We start from the raw sequence: 21,453 nt of genomic DNA on the forward strand, positions 1-21,453 counted from the left end.
TACAATAATAATTAAAATTTCATAATAATAAAACAATTTTATTCCATAATAATAATACTAATAATAATAATAATTATATTATTGTTATATCCTTGAGGGAGCTTACTCAATCCAGCAGATGAGTGAATATCCAGCATAAGTTTATTTTTGTTTCTTTTACGTTTCATACAGTGTGTACTGAAATGCACAATTATTTTAATTCGTCATTAAACTTTAGATACCTTCAAGAAAAAAAACTTTAAAAGTTAGATGGAAATTTTAGTCATAAAGTTTTTGTTGTTTGACTTTAAAATTAAATTTTTGGAATTTTGAAAAGTGTGGAACCAGTTATTCTCTTTAAAAGCTTAGCCTGGTGCATGGATTGTAACCTCAATCGCGAACGTAATGCGCTATGAAACTGGAGGTACTAGGTTTCAACTCCTATCAAGGGGGGTTTATTTTCGACTTTATCGGACGGGGAATTTTTAAAGCTGGAAATGGAATTTTGGGACAATCATAAGGGAATCTTATTCCTTGTGACTCAGGAACAACACTGGAAAGATGACAGCAGAAGTGATAATGGAGGGGTCGCCGGTGGGCTGCGAATCCGAGAATAAATCCTGTTTCACTCAACTTTCAGAATTCCAAATGTATGAAAATTCTAGCTCGATCGTTTCAACAGTGTCTCCTTGTATTTTTGTGATGCTTCGAAAAAAAATTGAAAATTTGTTACAGATTTTGGTTTCTGAACATCCATTAATCCAACATGTCAGAAGTTTCGGGGGGGGTTTGAACCCTAGAAACCCCCCCTCTAAATACGGCCATGCTGATACAGTATGTCTATGCATATACAGCCATATGATACAGCTTGAGCTTCCACTAATATGGTCTATGATTTCCGCTTTCAGTAGCGGCGATTGGATGCCAAAACTTGGGTGGGGGGGGGGGGAACAGTTTACTTTTCGGTAGACCTTATTTTTTTTCTTGGTAGACAAGGCGTAGCATAGTCCGGTGGCAAAAAGTGAGGCTGTTAACCCTCTCGTCTCTACGAACTTGTGACTATATGAAAGTTAAAAACTCTTTTCGAATTGTACCTTATTTCTTCCAAGACCTGGTAACACTGAGTTGTGCGCAAAATGGCGAGTTTTTGTTGACATGTATGTTTTATCATGCAGGGAAGAAGTGTTTCGAAGTTGGTGGAAATGTATGGGGGCGGAATGCATTCAGGGTTAGCTTAATTCATAAGCAAGGATTCCGATATGTCCTCGACTCCGAAGAACGACAAAAATGTTTCCGGTAAGTTAAAATACTGTTGTTTTCATTACAGTAGTTCTAGGATGGGCAATGTAAAGGGTGTAAATATCACTATTTGTGAGATGTTGGAAACTGTGTAGAATCTCTCCCATTCTCTTTTGACAACCATGAAGGCGAATAACCGTTTACTTCAGGCATTAATGGTAATTACTACGTACGAAACTTTTTTTTGGCGACGTTTGATTTATAAAGCAATTGATTATAAAGAAAACAGTTTCCTCCCTACAATATCAATATTTAGTTTTGGTATATATTTTTCTACTATATTCTATATTCATATTTTTCACACCATGTTTACTCTCAATTTCTTGCCACTTTTTAAACATAGTCCGCCAGTTGTTCCATCACAGCGTTTATTTAATTATTATTATTATTAGATACGAATATTTTAAAATTATGGTTTACTATCATTGTCTCTAGTTTAGAATTACATTATTACATATTTCTAAAGAGCAATCTGGACGGGATTACCGGTATCACAGTTATGCTCCTGTCCCCCTTTATAAAGATGTAGCGGGCCAAAATTGTAGAGGTGAAAAGTTTCCACCCTTTCATATTTAGTCCAGCCGGACCTCTTTCAGTAGGTGACCGTCCATTTCAATTGCAGCAACTCATTTGTCACTGTGGTTTCTCTATGCATTACAAACCACGTCTGAAGTTTAATTTATTTTTTTATACAAATATTTACATACAAAATCATTTCTGTAAGGTTGAAATGAAAATGAATAACAAATTAATCTCATTTGTAAGAATGATGGTTGCAAACATAATTGGATGTGTTTCCTTATGCTTGTCATTTGTTTTAATTAGTCCTAATATAAATAGTGTTGTTAGTTCCTTGCATACATTTTTAGTGCAATATTAGTTATTGCAATATATTTAACACATGCAAACATTGCCATATTAGTACTCTGGTGCCCGAGGAATCTGGGCGTAGAAGAAAAATTAAATTTCACAAGTCTATTGCAGGAACATTGTAGAAACGAGGGTAAATATGCGATATCGCCCAAACGGATTTCTTCAAATTTACAGGAGAAACTACTTACTGAAATCAGTTTCTGTAGCATTGTCGAAGTTCTTCGAGGTATTTTCTTTCGTGGAAACTGAAAACTTCACCATAGAATGCTGCAGAACAAGATATAATCACTTTTTATGTAAGGAACTTGCATTTTCTGTAAAGGGACAACATTATGCCGTTGTTTCCATTATGTACCTGTAGATGGTGAGAGCGTCGAAAATCACGCGGTCTCGCCAGTGTTTCCAAACGTGATGTTTTGTTAAGATTTTTTTTAACTATGCTTACCTAACCCAACCTAACCTAACCTTGCTGGAAATGGTCCGTGAGGCTATCGTGAATGGTTTTTGGGGCTATCCATCAATGGTTCGTGAGGCTATCGTGAATGGTTTTTGGGGCTATCCGTCAATGGTTCGTGGGGCTATCGTGAATAATTTTGGGGGCTATCCGTCAATGTTTTGTGATGACATAATGAACACGAAAGTAGGTATTTTTCGGTTATGAAGGTTGAAACACTGCAAACCCACTCCAAATCGACAAAACAAGCACGACCTGCGATGATCCATGACGAGTGCACATCATGATCATCCTGATTCACCTTGCCTTGGTTGTCTTAAGTGACACGCTAGCAAAAATATTTATTTGAAGGACAATGAAATACAGTGAATATAAAAGTATTTTCTGTTTGTTAGCCTACAATTGCAGCCATAGAAAAAACACAAAATGTACAATTAATTGTAACACCATTAAGCCTTGTTTCCATGATATGAAAAACTCAATATGCTGACCAAGGCAGAAATTTATTTTATTATAAAACATACTAAACGTAACGTTTCAACCTTCTAGCAAGGTCTTCTTCAGACTCTGTACCGAGTACAAATGTAACAAGGTACAAAACAGGACGATATACATACACAAAAATACTTCCAATGGAAGGAGTCCAAGGAAATAGAGAAGAAAGGTGAAGAAGACCCAATGAACTGGAATGGGGGACTAAAGTTAAACAAAGAATGGAAGAAGGTGTTAGAAAGAGTGGAAAGGACAAGAGAGAAAGAGGAGAGGAGAAGAATGGAGGAAATAGGGCGTGAGGTAAAGAGTCCAACCACATTCTCTTTCAGGTGAAAGTACAGTTGACAAGGGAAAGCCACCTACTAGATTGTTCCAGAACTACTTTCTTATAGTCTAGAGGGGAGTATTTTTGTGTATATATATCGTCCTGTTTTGTACCTTGTGACATTTGTACTTGGTACAGAGTCTGAAGAAGACCTTGCTAGGAGGTTGAAACGTTACGTTTAGTTTATGTTTTATAATAAAATAAATTTCTGCCTTGGTCAGCATATTGAATTTTTCATACAATTAATTGGTGCAATATTAATTTGATCATTACTTTATGTCTAGTGGTTTTAATTGATTTGTTGTTTTAAGTCCACTTTATGCACAGTAAGGCTAATCGGGACTGACCTACAGTTTAAAGTGGGATCCGAACCACTATGTGCCTCCACCAGGTATCGAACCTGGGACTCCTTGACTACAAGGCAATGACGTTACCACTGCACCATGGGGAGGCCCTCTAGTGGTTTTGATTTTATTTATTCTAACACTAACATTTTGAGAGAGCACCTCCTCTCTTCTCTTCTGATGATTGGATTTATTTTTGATTCTCAGAATGTCAGTAACAGTACTTCATTATTAGCATGCAATGCTAATTGGACATTATCCATTGTCTGGTGATTTTTATTTTTAAATATTCTAACACTGTGTTTACAGAAAGCAGTTCTCTCAATTTTATGTGAGCATGTGTCTATTTGCTGGTGGTGGGATTTAACATACAATGGAATTTTGATTTACTAGAAATCCTGTGTGCTAACGCTAACCAACCACTCCATACTACCCATCTTTCTTCTCCCTGCCAGCAGATGGTTAGCACACCAGACTCGTAGTAAATCACAAGTCCATTGTAGGTTAAATCTCCACTACCAGCAAATACATATGCTCACTTCAAGACAAGAAAAGCGGTCTTCTCTCTACACAACAAATAACAATAATAAGCACTATACTCTGTCCAAGGAGTCTGTGGAGCAAACATACAGCCCAAGTTCCTTTTGTTTTATTGCAATTTCATCATGCTACAAATGCAATTCTGACCCCCTACCTTCACCGTTTCTTCAATAACTATCTCGTTTTTCTTATTGTTTCCTCGAAATTTTGTGACTTTTTGTAATTCTTTCTCCTTTTTAAGATGGTATATTGAAATCTACAAAATATAATTTCTTCCTGTGAAATTTCATGTTATACCCTTAGAACAGCGGGAGGGGTCAATTTGACCCCTGTAAGGTTTCATTTGTGCATGCTGCAATATCAGGGTTAGGTTGTGGTTCCTGTGTAATCCTGTGTTTAGCATGTCCCCACTTGTCACAGTTTACATGTTGTCATGTAGGTAGTGTTCTTGGACCGGGAAGGACGTCTCCAAACATGTCGCGTCAAGTAGCAGTTTCTCCTGGTGAAATGATGCATATTCTGGAGTGTTCAGTTATTGATTATTATAATTTTTATTTGTAATCAAAATGTATTACACACCACCTAAACACTTTGATTATAATACATAAAGCACAGAAAATAATACAATTTAAAAATATGTTCCCATTCTATAATAATTAGAATTTTTAAATGCATTTCTTATGAGGGGTCAAAATGACCCTTTCTGTTGTTCTAGGGGATATCAGATCCTTCGCCGTTCTAGTGTTAACATGGTTTGATTTCGATTTACTTCTGTCAACACATACTGCAGAGTTTAGCGATTACTTGATTTTTTGCTCAATATATGCAGGCCAGTTTTTGTTCTCGTAGCATTAAAATAAAGTCTGTAACTGCATTCTACTAATGTTCCGATTTACTTCTACATTTATTCCCACTAGTCTACAATACTTACTGTCGCTTGTCAACGGAAAATACATTATCCATGGGAAGCTCTCATGCTTGCGTAAGGTGATTTTTAAGGGTTTTCATTCTCATTACTTTAAGGAAGGTTCAAATTTCGTGTAACAATGATTGCCAAAATTCTATGATTCCAAAATCATAAAACAATTGGAAATGTTACCAAGCAAACAGAAACAAATCCTCTGTGCAAGTAGTGACTCAACAGGGCTTGACCAATGAAGGCGTGATACGGATGGGGATTGCTTGGGTGGGGGGATACGACTGCAGTTGCTAGACATATGCAGCAGTACACACTGTTCTGCTTTGCCACCTTGCTTTCTACCTTTCTCTGTCGACTTCGTTTCACAGACTCCTGGGATGTAGTAGACAATGGATAATGTCCAGTTAACATTGCGTGCAAATGAAGAACCATTCTCATTATCCTTCTGAGAAGTATTAGATAATCGTTTTCATGCCAATTTGAGTAATACATGATCAATAAGGAAGTGAACAATCAGTCCACTGAATGAGAGAAAACATTGCTTGTGATAGTTGGATGTGCTTCTGCTGTGACTGTTACCTTGGTGATCACTAGACGTCGTATTTTAGGTTTTTACCCTATTTTTTTCCTTTTCAGGTATGTAAGAAATAATAAGTTATGTCAGCGTTTTGTTAAAAAATCCAACGACTGATGAAGTTTTATTTTGCTTGTTAGAACCCATTTTAGGTTTATGCACCTAATCAATCCTTTTGTTAGGTTTCTATATATTTTTTAAGGTTTTACAGAATTTTTATGTCACACAGAGGCATTTGCTTTGTTCGGTCACGAAAAAATTCCATGACGAACATGTTTGAAACATGCTCTCTGTCGATTTCCCTTCCTCCAAGTCCATGACGATTTTTCAAAGCAAAATGTCTGGTGCCACTGTTACCTGTACAATTCAAAGTGGTCTGATCTCACTTTCGCGTCACTTCGGTGCTTTGTGGCATTCACGCCTTGCAAACTAACATTTCAGCATTGAAGTTTGCACCACTGACTATGTTTTTGTTGAACGATTATTTTCAGCATATAAGATGATCTTCACAGACAAAACTGTGTAGTTTGGATGTGGATAACATGATAGAAGATTTTTGCCTAACTATACGGCAAAGAGTGGATTTTAATAGCAAATTTCCAATGGTAAGTTCTGCCATCGCTGTAGGGTTAGGCAACACACATAACGTTATGTAAGATAGTGCATTTTTCAGGATATAGGTGTCCTATTAACATTGCCTGTGACTATACCTAATTAGCATTTTGCAGGAATTTTGAACTATATTAAGTCTTTTTGAACCTACATCAAGATTTTTCGAACCTAACTTAAGATTTTTAGAGCCTATTTTAGGAACCTAAAAGCACACTTTTTAGAACCTAAAAATCCGAGGTCTAGTGATCACGCTCATGATATGCATTTGAGTCCCACCCAGGTTATGGGTGTTGCATTGTGTTCGTCTTTTTTACCCATTTCTTTTGTATTTTTCATATCTGGCATACATTTTTTAACATTAGAAATGAGCGCTCAGGTAATCTGACTCTCTGGGTGTTCACCTCAGCCTCTCATCCAGAAGAAGCGTTATTACCCTGCTCAATTACTCACACATGTTTTTCCTTCATAATAATGCCAAATGTATTGCCAAATCAAGTTGTGACCATTTTTCACTGATAATGAGGCTATGGCAGAGTTGTATTTCATGAATTTTTTTTTAAAAAAATAGGAAATTTTACAAATTTCAAAAATACCCCATTTATTTTTTCCAATCTAGAAAAGAACAATGTATTTGGGTCTTTTGTGACATGTAGATAATTTAGCATTCTATCACCTGAAACATGACAATGTTGCTCTATTATATTGCTATAGGCCCCCAGAAATTTTGAGAAAATCAAAATTTTAAAAGGAGAGCAGAAAGGAACTTGAGATGTACCGAAGTGCTAGCTGCAATATCCCTTAACATGACATCCGATTACTTTTTTTTTTGTCTTTGAACAACTTTTGTAATGAAGATTAAAAGTAGTAATTATTAACTTCTTTGTAGCTTACTCTGCCTTTTCTACAACGCAGCTATTATGTAGTAATATCCACCTTTACAATTCAAGCCCCCTTCAAAAAAATCATTGCGCGCTAGGGGCTTGAGGTGCAAATTGTTGGGTTTCCTGCCAGATTTACAATCCTAGCTTGTGTTAAACCTTGTATAATTTTACCCGATAGCATTCTTTGCTAAAAATAGTGGGAAATCGTGGCATAATTACTGCAGGCGTACAGCTACACGAAATCACCAGCCTTGGACCTCACACGTCATTATAATGTGCCTGCAGCGAGCCAGTCTAAGAAAAATAACATGTCAGAGAAGTCCATTATGTCTTTCGGGGCCCCGGGTTCCCCAAGCCTAGTTACGCCCCTGCCTTTATTGAAGCACTGGCGACAACATCGAAGTCGAATGAATGAATGGGAGTCCAATAAGACACAGGGGACTTTGTTACCACCCACGCATTTGCTTGGAGAGAACAAGACAGCAGGACACGAACCATGAATGAGGATCTGCAGCTGCAGGATTGAGCCCGTGACCTCCGTCATACCAACCCAGCTGGCTTGGTTCCACCGATAGTTTATGGAAGACTCGCTAATAAAGAGACGTAAGACATTGCTTGCGGTATCCCGTAAACAGAGAATCGGGGGAGAGTCGGTCTGGCCAGCGGCATCGCGTCCAAAACTCACTGGGTACTTTGCCAACGACCGAAATAAACCGTTACCCAAAAGAGAACCAGGGCTACCGTAAATCGGGTGATGTGTCAACTTCGGTTCCGTCAATTTTCGAACAGGTACTCCTTCCCTGATGCGAGAGAAAGGAGTTGTTCTGTGATGACGGTTGCGAACGAGGGGGATTCTTCGCGTGCCTGACGCTCGCTATTTTCTGCTCGAGATTAAGAAGTTCAAGAATGCGTAACAGCGAGCTCTGAAGAGCGCGGGAACGTCGAGTGGAGACGATATTAGCTAATAAAAATGCCAGTGTGTTTGTGCGTGTGCTAGGTGGCTGACACGGTTACACCCATCGCAGGGAAAGATGCCGCAGTACGACGAGAGTTTCCTGGCCGTTCCCGAGAGAGGGTTGAAAACCTACACCATCAGCGGAAAGCAATGTTTGCAAGGTCAGTAGTGGTTTTGGTGTGAAGCGCTTATCAGGAGTTTTTGCGATATTGTTATTCTTACCGGCCAGGAGGTACCAGGTTCAAATCCTGTCCAGGGAGTTGACAAACACGCTCTTTATTTCCTCGTGGTTTTTAAAGTTGTATAGATTCTCTACGAGAAAGAGCCCACCTCCGTTGCGGAGTGGTTAGCACAGCGCGTTACGACGCCAGTGTTCCCCGATTCGAATCCCGGCCTGGGTATTGGTGGGTGTTCTTTGTGAGTTTCCCTTCATGAATTTTAATCGTCAATAATAGCAGAAAAGCGTTATAAAACAAACAAAATTATTTAAGAAATGTTAGTTTTTGACGTCCCTGCGAGGAGAAGGGGTGGACAGTATAGTAATTGTAATGTTGGACTTGGTGGGTGGCAATCTCATTCCTTATTTCTGTTAATGGTCGAAACGTGGACGGAAAATAACGCCCTGATGGACCTTCCCGATGGCTCAGTGGTAACGTCGTCTCCTTCCTTGTAAACAAAGGGTACCAGGTTCGATACCGGCTGGATGCACGTAGTGGTTAGGATTCCACTTTAAACTGTAGGCCCAACTCCGATTATAAGTGTGAAGAATATCTGTGCACCCAACGGAAAATGTAGTATTAGACGAAAAATCCATCACCATTTTCATTCACACTGTTTTTCGCAAACTGATGATCGTAGACTGATGTAAGAACGCCAATAAGCAGATAATAACACTAGATGCAGAATATAAAACAACGAAGGTAGCGGTGAACAGTTTGCCTACTATCATCTTGACTGTACAGTTCCCGGGAATCGAATCCAGGGCCCTTTGTTTACAAGACGACGGCGCAACCACACCATAAGAAAAAAAAAATATAACTATACCGCCAGCTTAGAAGTCATGGCGAAGTGTGACCTTACTTTTGACCCATCCTGTACAATTGCAACTGAAAGCAATCCTGTCTGTCGGACACAATCAAATCAAAGAGCGGAATGTAGGGAGTGGTTTGTGCCAGAGGTTCTCACCACGATCCGGTATATATTTTTTAGAAGTCAGATGCCCCGATCTCATCATTTCTACTCGTAAATATTTATTTAACTTTATACATTAATTAATATGTTCCCTCGCGATCTAGGCTTGTTTACAAGTATAAATTTGGTTTGAAATTAATTGTCAACCACTGGATCTGATGAGATCTTGTAGTTTCCTCAGACCGACATCTTGAGATTAATTTTCTGTCTTCTCCCCCTCTCTTTCTCTCTCTGTTTTCTTTCTCTGAATGGAAGAGAGAGAGAGTGAGTGTTGATTTTTATTTGACATGTTGCATTTTTGAACAACGAAAAATTTCAATTGGTACTAATTGGAAAATCGATGACTATATTATTACACTCGAAAAACTGATAACTATCTATTAATTATATTTGAATGATGTTGATTGGAGAAAAACTGTTTCGGGAGACCCTTTCGCATCACGGTAGAATTGCTGCCAGGACCCGGTACAGGAACGCGGCCCGGCGGTTGAGAAACGCTGGTTTATGCCATCAACCAGTATGTACCAACTTGAAACCATCTGCAGTTGCCTTAACCAGTGACTTGCAAAACACCGGAGACCACGTTAATGCAAGTTTTTCGAGGACAGTGAGATGAGACCTGATAAAGTGCGGTGTAAAAGGGGGACTATTTCTATCACTGCAGGCTTTTTGGTAACAGTAAAGAAAGTCGATGCAACTCCCTGCACGCGGTGCTATTGTAATATTCAGCTATGTAGCACAAGCACCTGCTGTAGTCGGCAAGGAATGAAGGTCAGAGAGAGAGAGAGAGAAGTAGGCGACATGGTGAAACTACCGAGGTATGGAAGAATGCTGACCAATGATGAAAACAAACAAGTTGCGCAAGGGAACCGAGCTGAGAGCGATCCCTGGAATCTACATACTGAATTTGCAAATGCTTGCTGGGTATTCCCCTGACTTTTCATGGAGAACCGGAGAGCTAATTTCGTTTACATCAGCAGGAGTCCCAAGTTCGAATCCTGGCCTTGTCATGGGTGTTCTTTGTGACTGTCCGTTCATCAATTTCATTATATCACTCATCCTTATCGTCGCAATTAGCCAAAATATGTTGAAAAGCGACGCTAAATAATGTAAATGAAATTAAAAGTTACATCAGGGCTAAAATAGTAATAATTGTTAATATCAAGGAATAGTTTAAACAATATTAATTTTTGTTGTGGTTATTTGCATAATTAGTCTTGTTTCTCATCGACAAGTTGGAGGGCACTGATTGCATATTCTTCTGTTGCACATATTCGTCTGTATTATTAATTAAATTAATTCATTATTATTAGGAATAGAGGGCCTCCCCCATGGCGCAGTGGTAGCGTCTTTGCCTTGTAATCAAGGGGTCTCGGGTTCGATACCCGGTGGAGGCACAAGTGGTTCGGATCCCACTTTAAACTGTAGGTCCAGTCCCGATTAGCCTTACTGTGCATAAAGTGGACTTAAAACAGCAACTCAGTCAGTATTAGGAATATAATTCTTAATTAAAAATTCTAATCTGACACTGAAAAATCCACACCGTGAAAAGTTTCAGGTTCAAGCCACACAGAGCGTGTTTCCAGGAGGCCTATACCACATTTTAGTCAACGTTTAACCTCTAACTAAGCACTAACTCTCTAGCCTTCTTAAACCCGAAGGTTCATGGCTGCAGCAACACAGGCCTTCCATCTTTCCCTATCTTGAGCAAGTTCTATATACTCTTTTCCATCCCTACCGATTTCCTTTAGGTCTATCTCAACGTTGTCCCTCCATCTTCGTCTTGGCCTTCCTACAGGTCTCTTACCATCAGGTTTCCCAACAAGAATCCTGTAAACTCCTCTTTCCTCTCCCATTCGTGCCACATGGCCTGCCCACCTAAGTCTTCTTGATTTAATTATTCTAATAATATCTGGACATGAATACAAATTATGTAGTTTTAAATTATGTAACCTTCTCCACTCACCTGTCTCCTCATCCCTTTTAGGTCCAAATATTTTCCTAAGGATCTTATTTTCAAATACTCTCAATTTATGTTCCTCTTTCAATGTAAGGGACCAAGTTTCACACCCATATAATACTACAGGCAAAATTACCGTTTAGTATATTTTAACTTTTAGTTTCTTAGATATTAAACGAGAAGACAAAAGTTTATGAAGAGAGAAGTAACATGCATTTCCTGAATTAAGCCTACTTTTTATTTCCTCTTTAATATAATTTTCATTTGTTAATATTACTCCTAAGTATTTGAATTTGGAAACAGGTTCAAACGAGTTGTTATCAATAATTAGATTTTGATTATTACCTAACACTTGGTTTCGGCCTGTAAGCATATATTTAGTTTTCTTTTTGTTAACTTCCAAACCTATCTCTTTAGCAGTTTTGAAAAATATTTTAGCATTATTCTTAATTGTATTCACATCATCCCCCAGTAAGTCTACATCATCTGCATATGCTAACAACTGAGTCACACCATTTAATTTTAGTCCTTCTTTAGTTTCTTTTACCTTCCTAACAGCATATTCTAAGGCAAAATTAAAGAGCAATGGAGATAATGCATCTCCTTGTTTTAACCCATCATGAATTGTAAATTTGTCTGACATATTAATACCCACACGAATTTTAATTTCTGTTTCACTGGTGCATATTTTTATCATACTAACAAGCTTCTTAGGTACTCCAAACTCTACTAATATATTATATAATTTCTCTCTTTTGACCGAATCATGTGCTTTTTTGAAATCAAAGAATAGCTGATGGACATTTTGATTATATTCCCACTTTTTTGTAAGTGTCTGTCTGATGTGAAAATTTTGATCTGTAGTTGATCTGTTACGTTTAAATCCACATTGATAATCACCTATAATTTCATTAGCATATGGTGTTATTCTTGTTAAAAGAATGTTAGACAATATTTTGTATGTTGTTGAGAGTAGAGAAATTCCACGGTAATTATTGCAGTTCATTTTATCACCTTTTTTAAACACAGGAACAATTATGGATTCTTTCCACTGTTGAGGGATTTCTTCTTTATTCCATATTAAACAAATTAATTTATGAATTTGACATATTAATGAATTTCCACCATATTTAATTAACTCAGCTGGTATTAAATCAATGCCAGGTGCTTTGTTATTCTTTAGCCTTTTAATAGCATCTTTAACTTCAGTCTAGTTAGGTTCTGGAACTAAAGGTTCTGCTGTATGTACTTCATTTACTTCTGATTTATCTCCTACATGGACATTTAAAAGGTCATTAAACCTCAATTGTGTTAAATAAATGATTGTAATCAACACCATCGAGGATAAATGTTAACCAAAATATGCTGCGGACCTCCTGTGCCACTTTAACACTAGTGTTATTTTTTCAGCGCATACTTGGCACTTCATGGCTTACTTCCCATTCGTGCTCACTGCTAAAACGCAATATATGAAACTTGAAGCACTATCACATTAAAAATTATTGAAACTCGACCTTGGATTTAATTTGAAAATTAGGAATTGAATTTAGAACCTTTCTACTTGGACTGTATTTAAATTTCTTCACGATCGGACCACACGTTTTTTTAAAATTTATAGGTGGGTTTCATGTGAGATCAGGATACGCACAGCCGCCATGTTTGCGGCCAAATTTATTTGTCGTTTGCAAGCAAATATCCACCACGTAGCGTTCGTTACATCTGCACGAACTGCACGTTTGTTTTAAATCTCGAATGTATGTGTTAGTATCTTCTGTCCGCCGCTTGAATTCCGTATGCTTAAGAACTGGCCTCAATCATGGCTGCTCGAAGCCACAATGCAACACTTTGTGACGTAGGTGAAACACACCTATAGAATTTCAAAGATAGCGATCGTTTGGCAAACTATAAGAAATCGAAGGTATACTCGAAAAAAGAAATGGTTACCATAGCTCAACGCTGAATTGAATAAGCTAAATGCTGAACTCGTAACTGATGTAACTCGTTTTTACGTAGGTCTACTGGTTAATTTTTAATTGGAGTCCAAACTCGAGTATCCATAATTTTTAATCCGATAGTAGGCTTGATTCGGCAGTCTGTCTCGAGGTGTAGATCACGTGATGCAAATCGTGCCATGAGGCAGATTGAGTATGTACAGTCAGGGCTCCACGCATTCGCACTGGAGGGGTGACCTTTTCGGAAGGCACCCAAATGTCAACGTCACTTCAACGTAGTACACCCTGTACTGCCCCTACCTAACTACGCCCATGATGTTACCAGTCAGTAAACTACTATTGTCAGTAATAGTACCTAAGACATTATATCTTATGATAACATTTACACGTAACTTCTAAACAGTATTTTTTTCATTCTAAGAAAACCCAAACACATACACAAGAGCTATCGAACTAGTAACAGCGAGGATATCTATTGCGCGTTCAACTCAATGACGGCGTGCGGCGAGGATCTACGTAGGAAGTCGAATTACTTTCTTTCGGAACATCTCCAGCGGACTGCGCGAGTCTGTCTAGCGAGTTAGAACCTGAGCAAGGGGCTTAGCGATAGATTCTGGGTTGTGATGACGTCAGTGGCTCGCTTGGTTAATTGGCTGCTTCGAGAGTTGTGACTCGTTCCGATACTTCAAATGCAGCCAAAGGTGTTACGGAAATAATCTTCCTCTACCTCCAACGAATAAAGGTGACGAAATCACCTCTTGCCATGGCGATAGGGTTTCGTAGTATATTTGACAGTGGACAGACCAATGGCGTTACTCTGGGAGGTTTTTGTAAAACCTCTGTACCCGAAGAAAATAAACAAACAATGAGTTATTTGAAAATAGAACTTCAGGCGCGAAGTAGGGTGCAATTGTTTTTAAGGTTAATGAACTATTTTCGCGATGTTTTTATTTCCAATTCCTTTGGCGGGGATGAAAACAACCTTGTCAGGGATTACAAATTTTTTCGTCGGCCGTATGTATGTATGTGTGTGTGTGGAGGGGGGGATCCCCTGCACCCCCCGTTAATTCGCACACTGCGGTGGAGGCACATAGTGGTTAATATCCAACTCCATTCCACTTCTCTCACGCGTTCGTTGGTCGAAACCTCTCGAGTTACTACTTGATCAGAGACTTGTTTTCGTTCGCTTGCCCCACAGACTCCTGGGACAGAATATAGAATAAGTCTCTCAGTATAGAATTTCGATGTAGGCGAAATTTTCATATGTCCTTTCTTCTAGTTTACTAAAGTATGAAACCAAAAGATACTCATGAAGAGTAATTATTAGGGCTTGGAAGTTGAAGACCTATAAACTGCCAAAAAAAGACCTGTAAAAAAACCTAAAAATATCAAAAAAGAACCTAAAAACTGAAAAAAAGACGTATAAATGTGATCCAAATTAATTAATAACTTCAGTTTTAATTACATATTTAATGCATAAAAAAATACAAAATTCTGGTGGTATGGAAAACACAGTGCGAAAAAACAATAGAAATGAAATGCATCTTCTTTCAGACATTATATATTTTTTAGATTAACATAATTTGAAGAATCATATTTGGCCTAACCACACTAGGGTTACAGAAATTGGACTTCGGAAACCATAACTCAGTTGGGTATATATATTATTTCTTTACTACAGAAAGGATGTTTAAGAGGTGATGAACTGATGATGATTCGAATTTAGAATGGGCAGTAAAAACGTAGTCGAAAGAAGGTGAAGTTGCAAAAAAAAAGCCATTAAGACCTATAAAAAGGCTAAAAAAGGACCAATAAGCCAAAAACACCGAAAAAGGCAAAAAAGAACAAATAAAACCCACCTTTTTCTGGCCTACAATGACCCAAAATGAACATATATTATGTTGGGCCTCGTCTTTGGACACTAGAAAAAAAAAAGGATATTCCCTCAACTTCCGAGCACTAGTAATTATTCTTCAAAGTATCAATTTATCAGTCAGTCTCAGCGTTTATTTTTATTTTGATTAATGTCCGATGAAGGGAGCCTGTGTTCCCCCGAAACGTTACATCAAAAAGTGTGCTTAAATGCTTGTAACTGCCGTAAACTGGAAGAGAAGTAGGGAAATATTGTAGACAAATTTGATGAAAAGGAATGTCTTTGATATCCAATGAACGGCAGCATCTTGCGTCTGTCAAGGGTTACAGAGGATTTAGGTGTTACTGTCACCACCTCCAGCTGAATATCATCGTGGTACGAGGGTCTCTATTTATATTTTGAGCCTAACAATGAAAAAACAGGAATTTGGCATTGAAAACTGTTTTATTGTTTTTCGAAGTATTCTCCTTTATGGTCAATACACTATTGCATTCGTTCGAACCATTTGTCAAAGCAGTTTTTCCTATCTTCTTGAGACACCTCCATAATATGGTTTTTGAACGCATCAACGGAGTCTTCCGCCGACGAAAATCGTTGTCCACGCAATTTATTCTTTACATTCGGGAACAAGAAGAAGTCATTGGGTACCAAATCAGGACTGTACGGCGGATGACCCATCAATTCGATTTTTTGACTGTTCATAAAGTCGGTTGTTAGACGAGATGTGTGACAGCTGGCATTGTCTTGATGAAGAATGATCCGACGGCGTTTGTTTGTTTTCCGTATTTGACCGAAGACCTCTGGCAAAGAAATTGTTGTGTACCATTCAGAGTTGACCGTTCTACGTTCCTCTAAAGGCACAGTTGCCACATGACCAGTTTTCCCGAAAAAACAGGCGACCATTTGTTTCGATGTGCTTCGAGTGCGAACAACTTTTTTGTTGGATTGGGTTCATCTTGAAACACCCATACAGTCGACTGCTGTTTACGTTCCGGCTCATATGCATATATCCATGATTCGTCACCTGTTACAATCTTATATACGTCTTTTGAAGCACCACGATTGTATTTATTGAGCATTTGTTTGCACCAATTGACGCGAGCGTCTTTTTGAGTTTTTGTCAAATTGTGTGGGATCCAACGAGAACATACCTTTCTCACAGCTACATGATCATGTAATATTTTATATATGCTGGTGGAACTAATGCCTATGGTTGCCTGAATCTCACAGTATGTCACATGACGATCTTGCAGTATTAGGTTTTGCACAGCATCAATGTTTTCTTGAACAACAACTGATTTTGGACGACCTTCGCGAATCTCGTCGGTGAGCGAATGGCGGCCACGATTAAATTCGTTATACCAGCGTTTCACAGTGGCAAAGGATGGGGCTTCATCGCCAAATGTGGAAGTAAGTTGATCGATGCACTCTTGTCTTGATAATCCACGTCGAAAATCGTAAAAAATCATCGCACGAAAATGTTCACGAGTTAATTCCATTTTATTGTTGTCGCGCAATCTCCAAGGCAACATAAACAACACAAATGAAGCTATTGACAAAACATTTGAAGTACGTTATGGTCAATAATGCCAGACAATTCCGTGCAAACGTCAAATCGCGCCTAACTTCAATTAGTGTTGCCAAGGCTCAAAATATAAATAGTGGCCCTCGTAATTAATATCATGTGTGCTGATAATAATATTGAAATTCTAATAATTTATATTATTAACCCTGTATTTCCAATTTTTGATCGAGTCTCCTGGGGGAAGCATAAAATCTTTTCTTTTGAGATTTCGACCGGTGGCCACCTACCTTGGCGAGGAAATTGGAGAGCTACAAATGAGCAGCGTAACCAGGTCATGGGAACCTGCAACAACAACTGGGGGTTCGTCGTGCTGACCACATGTCACCCCGTAACTCTCTCATCTAGCAGGTGGAAGTGAGACCGGCAGTCGGTAGGTAGGCAGGCCCTGGCCCTCACGGGCTCTTGCGCCACGGGTTATTGTAGCCCCCTCCAGGAGCCGCAGTGGTTAAGTCGGTAGGGCGTCTGACTGCCACGCTGGAAACCCGGGTTCGATTTGAGGGATGGGTGACCCAAGGTCGAAAATTTTACAGCCCTCCCCCCCCCCCACACATATACTGGCTCTGGGGCTCACCCAGCCTATAGGGTATCTGGGACAACCCGGGGGAGTAACGGAGGTTCTACCACCACATCCCCTTATATTCCTCATAGCCTTGTGCAACGTGCACTGAGAAACCTTGTTTTCTCCCTCCAAAAATGTTGAGTGTACAGTGTGCTCCTGTTCCCCGCCCCTCCCTCCTTCCTGCTCTACTGACAGGCCTGTTTTCTAAACAGTATTTCTAGTCGGACTTGGCTGAAGCTTTTATTTCTTCATAAACGACGTCACTCTTCGCCTCATTGCATATCCTTGACAGTTACTTAATTAAAAGGCGAACGGTAAATAACAATAGCTTTGTGATAACCGTTGCAATCATTTCAGTTAGTATTTAATAAAATATACTAAATATTCTCTATTGTTGTTAAGAAGGGCAGTGACTGAAGTGGAATGCAGAATGAAAATTATGGATTCCAGTTTTAAATTTTTTCATCAGGATAATTTGGAATCACGTGGGGAGCGGGGGATTGTGTTTCTTGTTCTGAAAAAGGAAAGCGAGGAATTAGCATTTGAGTTGCGGCGCATTGCTCTGAAAACAAGGACGTCTGATTCACGACTCCTGTTGAATCCGTCAAGTCATTATTCCGGTTTAATTGCAGTTCGATATTACCGTGTGTCATAGCTTGCGTAGTGTTTTTGTTTTCGTATCCAATTTGAATAGACGTTTTACAGTGCGTCTCGTACAGGCACAATTATTCTTTGTTTCCTGCAGGGATTTTCGACTTCAAAGGCCTGAAGCACCTTTGAACACGGAAGTGTTTACGTAGAAGATGTACTCAGCATGTGAAAGCGTTCTGCTGAGAAATGAACCCGCAATATGTGACAAGCGTAAGTTTTTTGTTCTATATTGTTTATTGTTTTGTCGGTTTATACTTTCCTGCAGGCTCCAGATTGAAGGAGGAAGCCTTTGGACTTTTTCTAACCAAAACCAAGACTGGTTTCTATTTCCATTCCCATGATTATCATAGTTATTTTTATTATTCATAAACAATTTTCAAGGGTTCCCAAGTTCGAATCCCGGCCTAGGCGATCGCCCCTCCCAACTGCAAGGTTTTTCAGATATTATTATGCCTAGTATTTTTGAAGATTCAAATGTTCTGTCTTTTATCACAAAGTTTAATAGAATGAAGAATTCTTGATTTAAGTTAACTTAATTCTCATCCCGAACTGGGCTTACAGTTTAAATAAGGACCCGAGTCACTGTGCAATATGCCTCAAGAGGGATCGGATCCGAGACCCTTTGAGAGAATAGGTTTTTGTTTCTTTGTTTACTCACTTTACTTCCCGTATCTGACCCTAGTCACAGGAGGAATTATGATAATATACAAAATAACCATCCATTCAAACCTTGTACCCCTATTTTTGCAAAGCAATACTGGAATCTCTAGAACATGTAAGTCACCTTGGTACATAAAACAGCGCAAGTGCAGGTTAACCTACCCAATGTTATAGTGGTAATATCGTCGCCTTTTAATCAAGGGCTCCCAGGTTCATTAGCAAGTGGAGGTACAGAGGTTCGGATACCACAGTCACTGCATAAAGCGGACTGAAAAACCAAATTCAAGCAAGTTTAGGTTCGAATTAATTCTTGGTGATGTGAGGTACCAGACCGACATTCGCCCTTCCCAACTGTAACTTCTGGATCCGTCACCGCTAGGCGTGGATGTTCCTTGCGAGTCCCTTCATCAATTTCATCATGGGGTGCAAGGGGGTGACCCTTTCTGAACACACACAAATTTCAACTTCCCTTCCTCTGCATTTTGCAGACTAGCGAGGCCCTGGCGGTTGGACTCACAGTCGTATAAGCATCCGTGGGGCTGGTGTTGTGTCGTCCGTGTGTGTTTGGAATTGTCTTTTCATTTATTTCACCTTATCCACCTTTCATCATCTTCGCGATTAGCCAAAAGTGGCAAAAATGTTACCCTAAATAACAACAATTAAATCAACTTCCATGCTTCACCAAGCCTCGAACCTGAGACCTCTGGCTTCGTAGAGCGTTACGCTGACCACTCCGCCACGAAGGTCTGCGATAATGGTATATACTGGTCTGGTGCGGGACACACTCATCTTCCAACAAACGCCAAAACTAAATGCTGAGAGCTCTAAACCTGGCCATTCTAACCTAACAATTCCTAACCTACAATGCCGTTTAGGTCTAATAATGCATAGTGGTTGGGTTACGAGGACCAGGATTACATCTCTTGCTCCTTAGTTTTGGCGTTTGTTCCAAGCTGAAAAGAATGCCAAGCTTTTCGCTGGGGATGCGTTGTCATCACATAGAGTCGTCCCATCGCCGCCGCTTCCTGGAGTCCGCTCACTTCTTTTCAAGAAGTCCCTCTCCCACTAATATCCTTGCGTTCTGGAGCACCAATCATTGGGCTACGTGAAACATCACGATTCTAAGATTGATGAGCGGACAATACATCTACGTCTTATCCAGGACGTTTCTTTGTGGCCTGTTAATACGTAGAAAAAGAGAAACGAGGTCTGCCTGACTCAACATCCTGCAGCAGCCTGAATCGGTAGAGTGAATGTTTTCCGTCGTGTCTCAAGCCAAAATTCCGTCGAGTGATTCATTTAGCAGTTACTTGCAATATCATGCGTGGTGACTGTGAATGTTCCTGCATGTAGGCTAACCGAAATGAAAATGTATCCAAATTAGATTACTGTATGGAACCACTTATGCTCACTCGTACGAGTTCCCCACGTTCGAGCGTTTACAATGGATTGTCATTTTCATGTGGCAATAATCGTAGAGACATGCACATAAAATATCCGTGCTGGCAGTTTCAGCCCACAATCATCTATTTCATTTTCATATATCACTGTAGACTAAACTATATTTTAACATGGAGATAATGACTATGTTTAATTAAGTTTAAATTTCATTGCGTCTTTCACTTTACGATCCATATTTGAGGGCCCACTACCATAGACAAATTACAGTACGTGTACTACTGGATTTCGAGCGTATGCCGCTCGTTTTGCCTGTTCGAGTGAAGAGGCTCTCAATTCCGTACGCTATCTAGCACCGTCCGTGCGAACTATTTGGGACTCGGACGAAATGCTCTCCCTGCAGCACTAATCCAAATTATAGTTTTATAACCTTACCTTGAATGGTTGATTTATTTATTTCACTTCGCTTTTGTGCGACTTTTGGATAATCGCGAAGGCGAGGATGAGTGATGATGTGATGACATTGATGATAATAGAGAACACCCATGTCCAGCCTGGGATTCGAACCGGATGCTAACCACTCCGCCACAGAATTCTGCAATTATTATAGTAACGATAAGATACAATAATAACTTACCCAAGATTTGAACCCAGATCAAGATTATCTTGGATAAATATTTGCATTTTTAAGCACAATGCTTTGCATTAAATCCATCTTATGACTCAACAACGAATCAACAAGATTAAAACTAGCTATTCCGGTTTGTAGAACGTTCAGACACTCGGCGAGTCCCTATTAATTAACCAACACATACGTATAGTACACTTCGCAACATCTTATTTGACCGCCCCGAAATAATTTTGAGTAGGTCCTTCCACTAGACGAAAAACGCTACGGTGATGGGTTTTCAATTTAACACTTTCCATGAACTTAGAAACTATAAACCGCTATTATAATACACAATCAAACAGAAATAATAAATTGGAAAAAGAACCTTGAAGGATATTTACGATTCTGCTTGCTCGACTTGAAATTTGGGGGGTTTGAAACACTGAATAGAGTTTTTCTCCACCTGGAGGAAATTGCCAACAAGTTTGTGCAGAAAGAAGCAAATTTGTGAGGAGTTTATGCGACATTTTATTTACAATACCTTGCATAATATCGAGCAGTTCTCAAAAACATATATTTTACACGAAGTGTCGAGAAAATGTGCTTGAAACACAGGAAGGTGGGAGTCTTCATAAACGTCAACATGTTTTTAAGGGTATAAAATCATTAAGTTAACGTAGAGCAGTTGGTTAGGCACTGCTATCCTTATTTTTCATCAAGCGTGAAAGGTCGCGGGTTCAAATCCCACCCTCTCCTCTTTCTTTTTT

At 39.2% G+C, this 21,453-nt stretch overlaps 1 protein-coding gene across 3 annotated transcripts in view; it reads left to right on the plus strand.

Annotated features, from left to right (window-relative positions):
* Positions 1-1,117: 1,117 nt before the first annotated feature.
* Positions 1,118-21,453, plus strand: part of C3G (C3G guanyl-nucleotide exchange factor) — a 125,242-nt gene continuing 104,906 nt past the window's right edge. Inside the window, exon 1 of one of the 3 annotated variants that reach the window (XM_083144535.1) lies at positions 1,118-1,275. In XM_083144535.1, the coding sequence (XP_083000661.1) occupies positions 1,239-1,275 (37 nt within the window). In that variant the 5' untranslated portion in view covers positions 1,118-1,238. Of the gene's footprint in view, positions 1,276-8,136; positions 8,409-18,139; positions 18,229-21,453 lie in introns of those variants that run through there. The other 2 variants (XM_083144533.1, XM_083144534.1) reach the window with 2 other exon arrangements.

The sequence above is a fragment of the Lepisma saccharinum genome, chromosome 23 (assembly GCF_977018435.1).
Source record: "Lepisma saccharinum chromosome 23, izLepSacc3.1, whole genome shotgun sequence".
NCBI classification, from domain to species: domain Eukaryota; kingdom Metazoa; phylum Arthropoda; class Insecta; order Zygentoma; family Lepismatidae; genus Lepisma; species Lepisma saccharinum.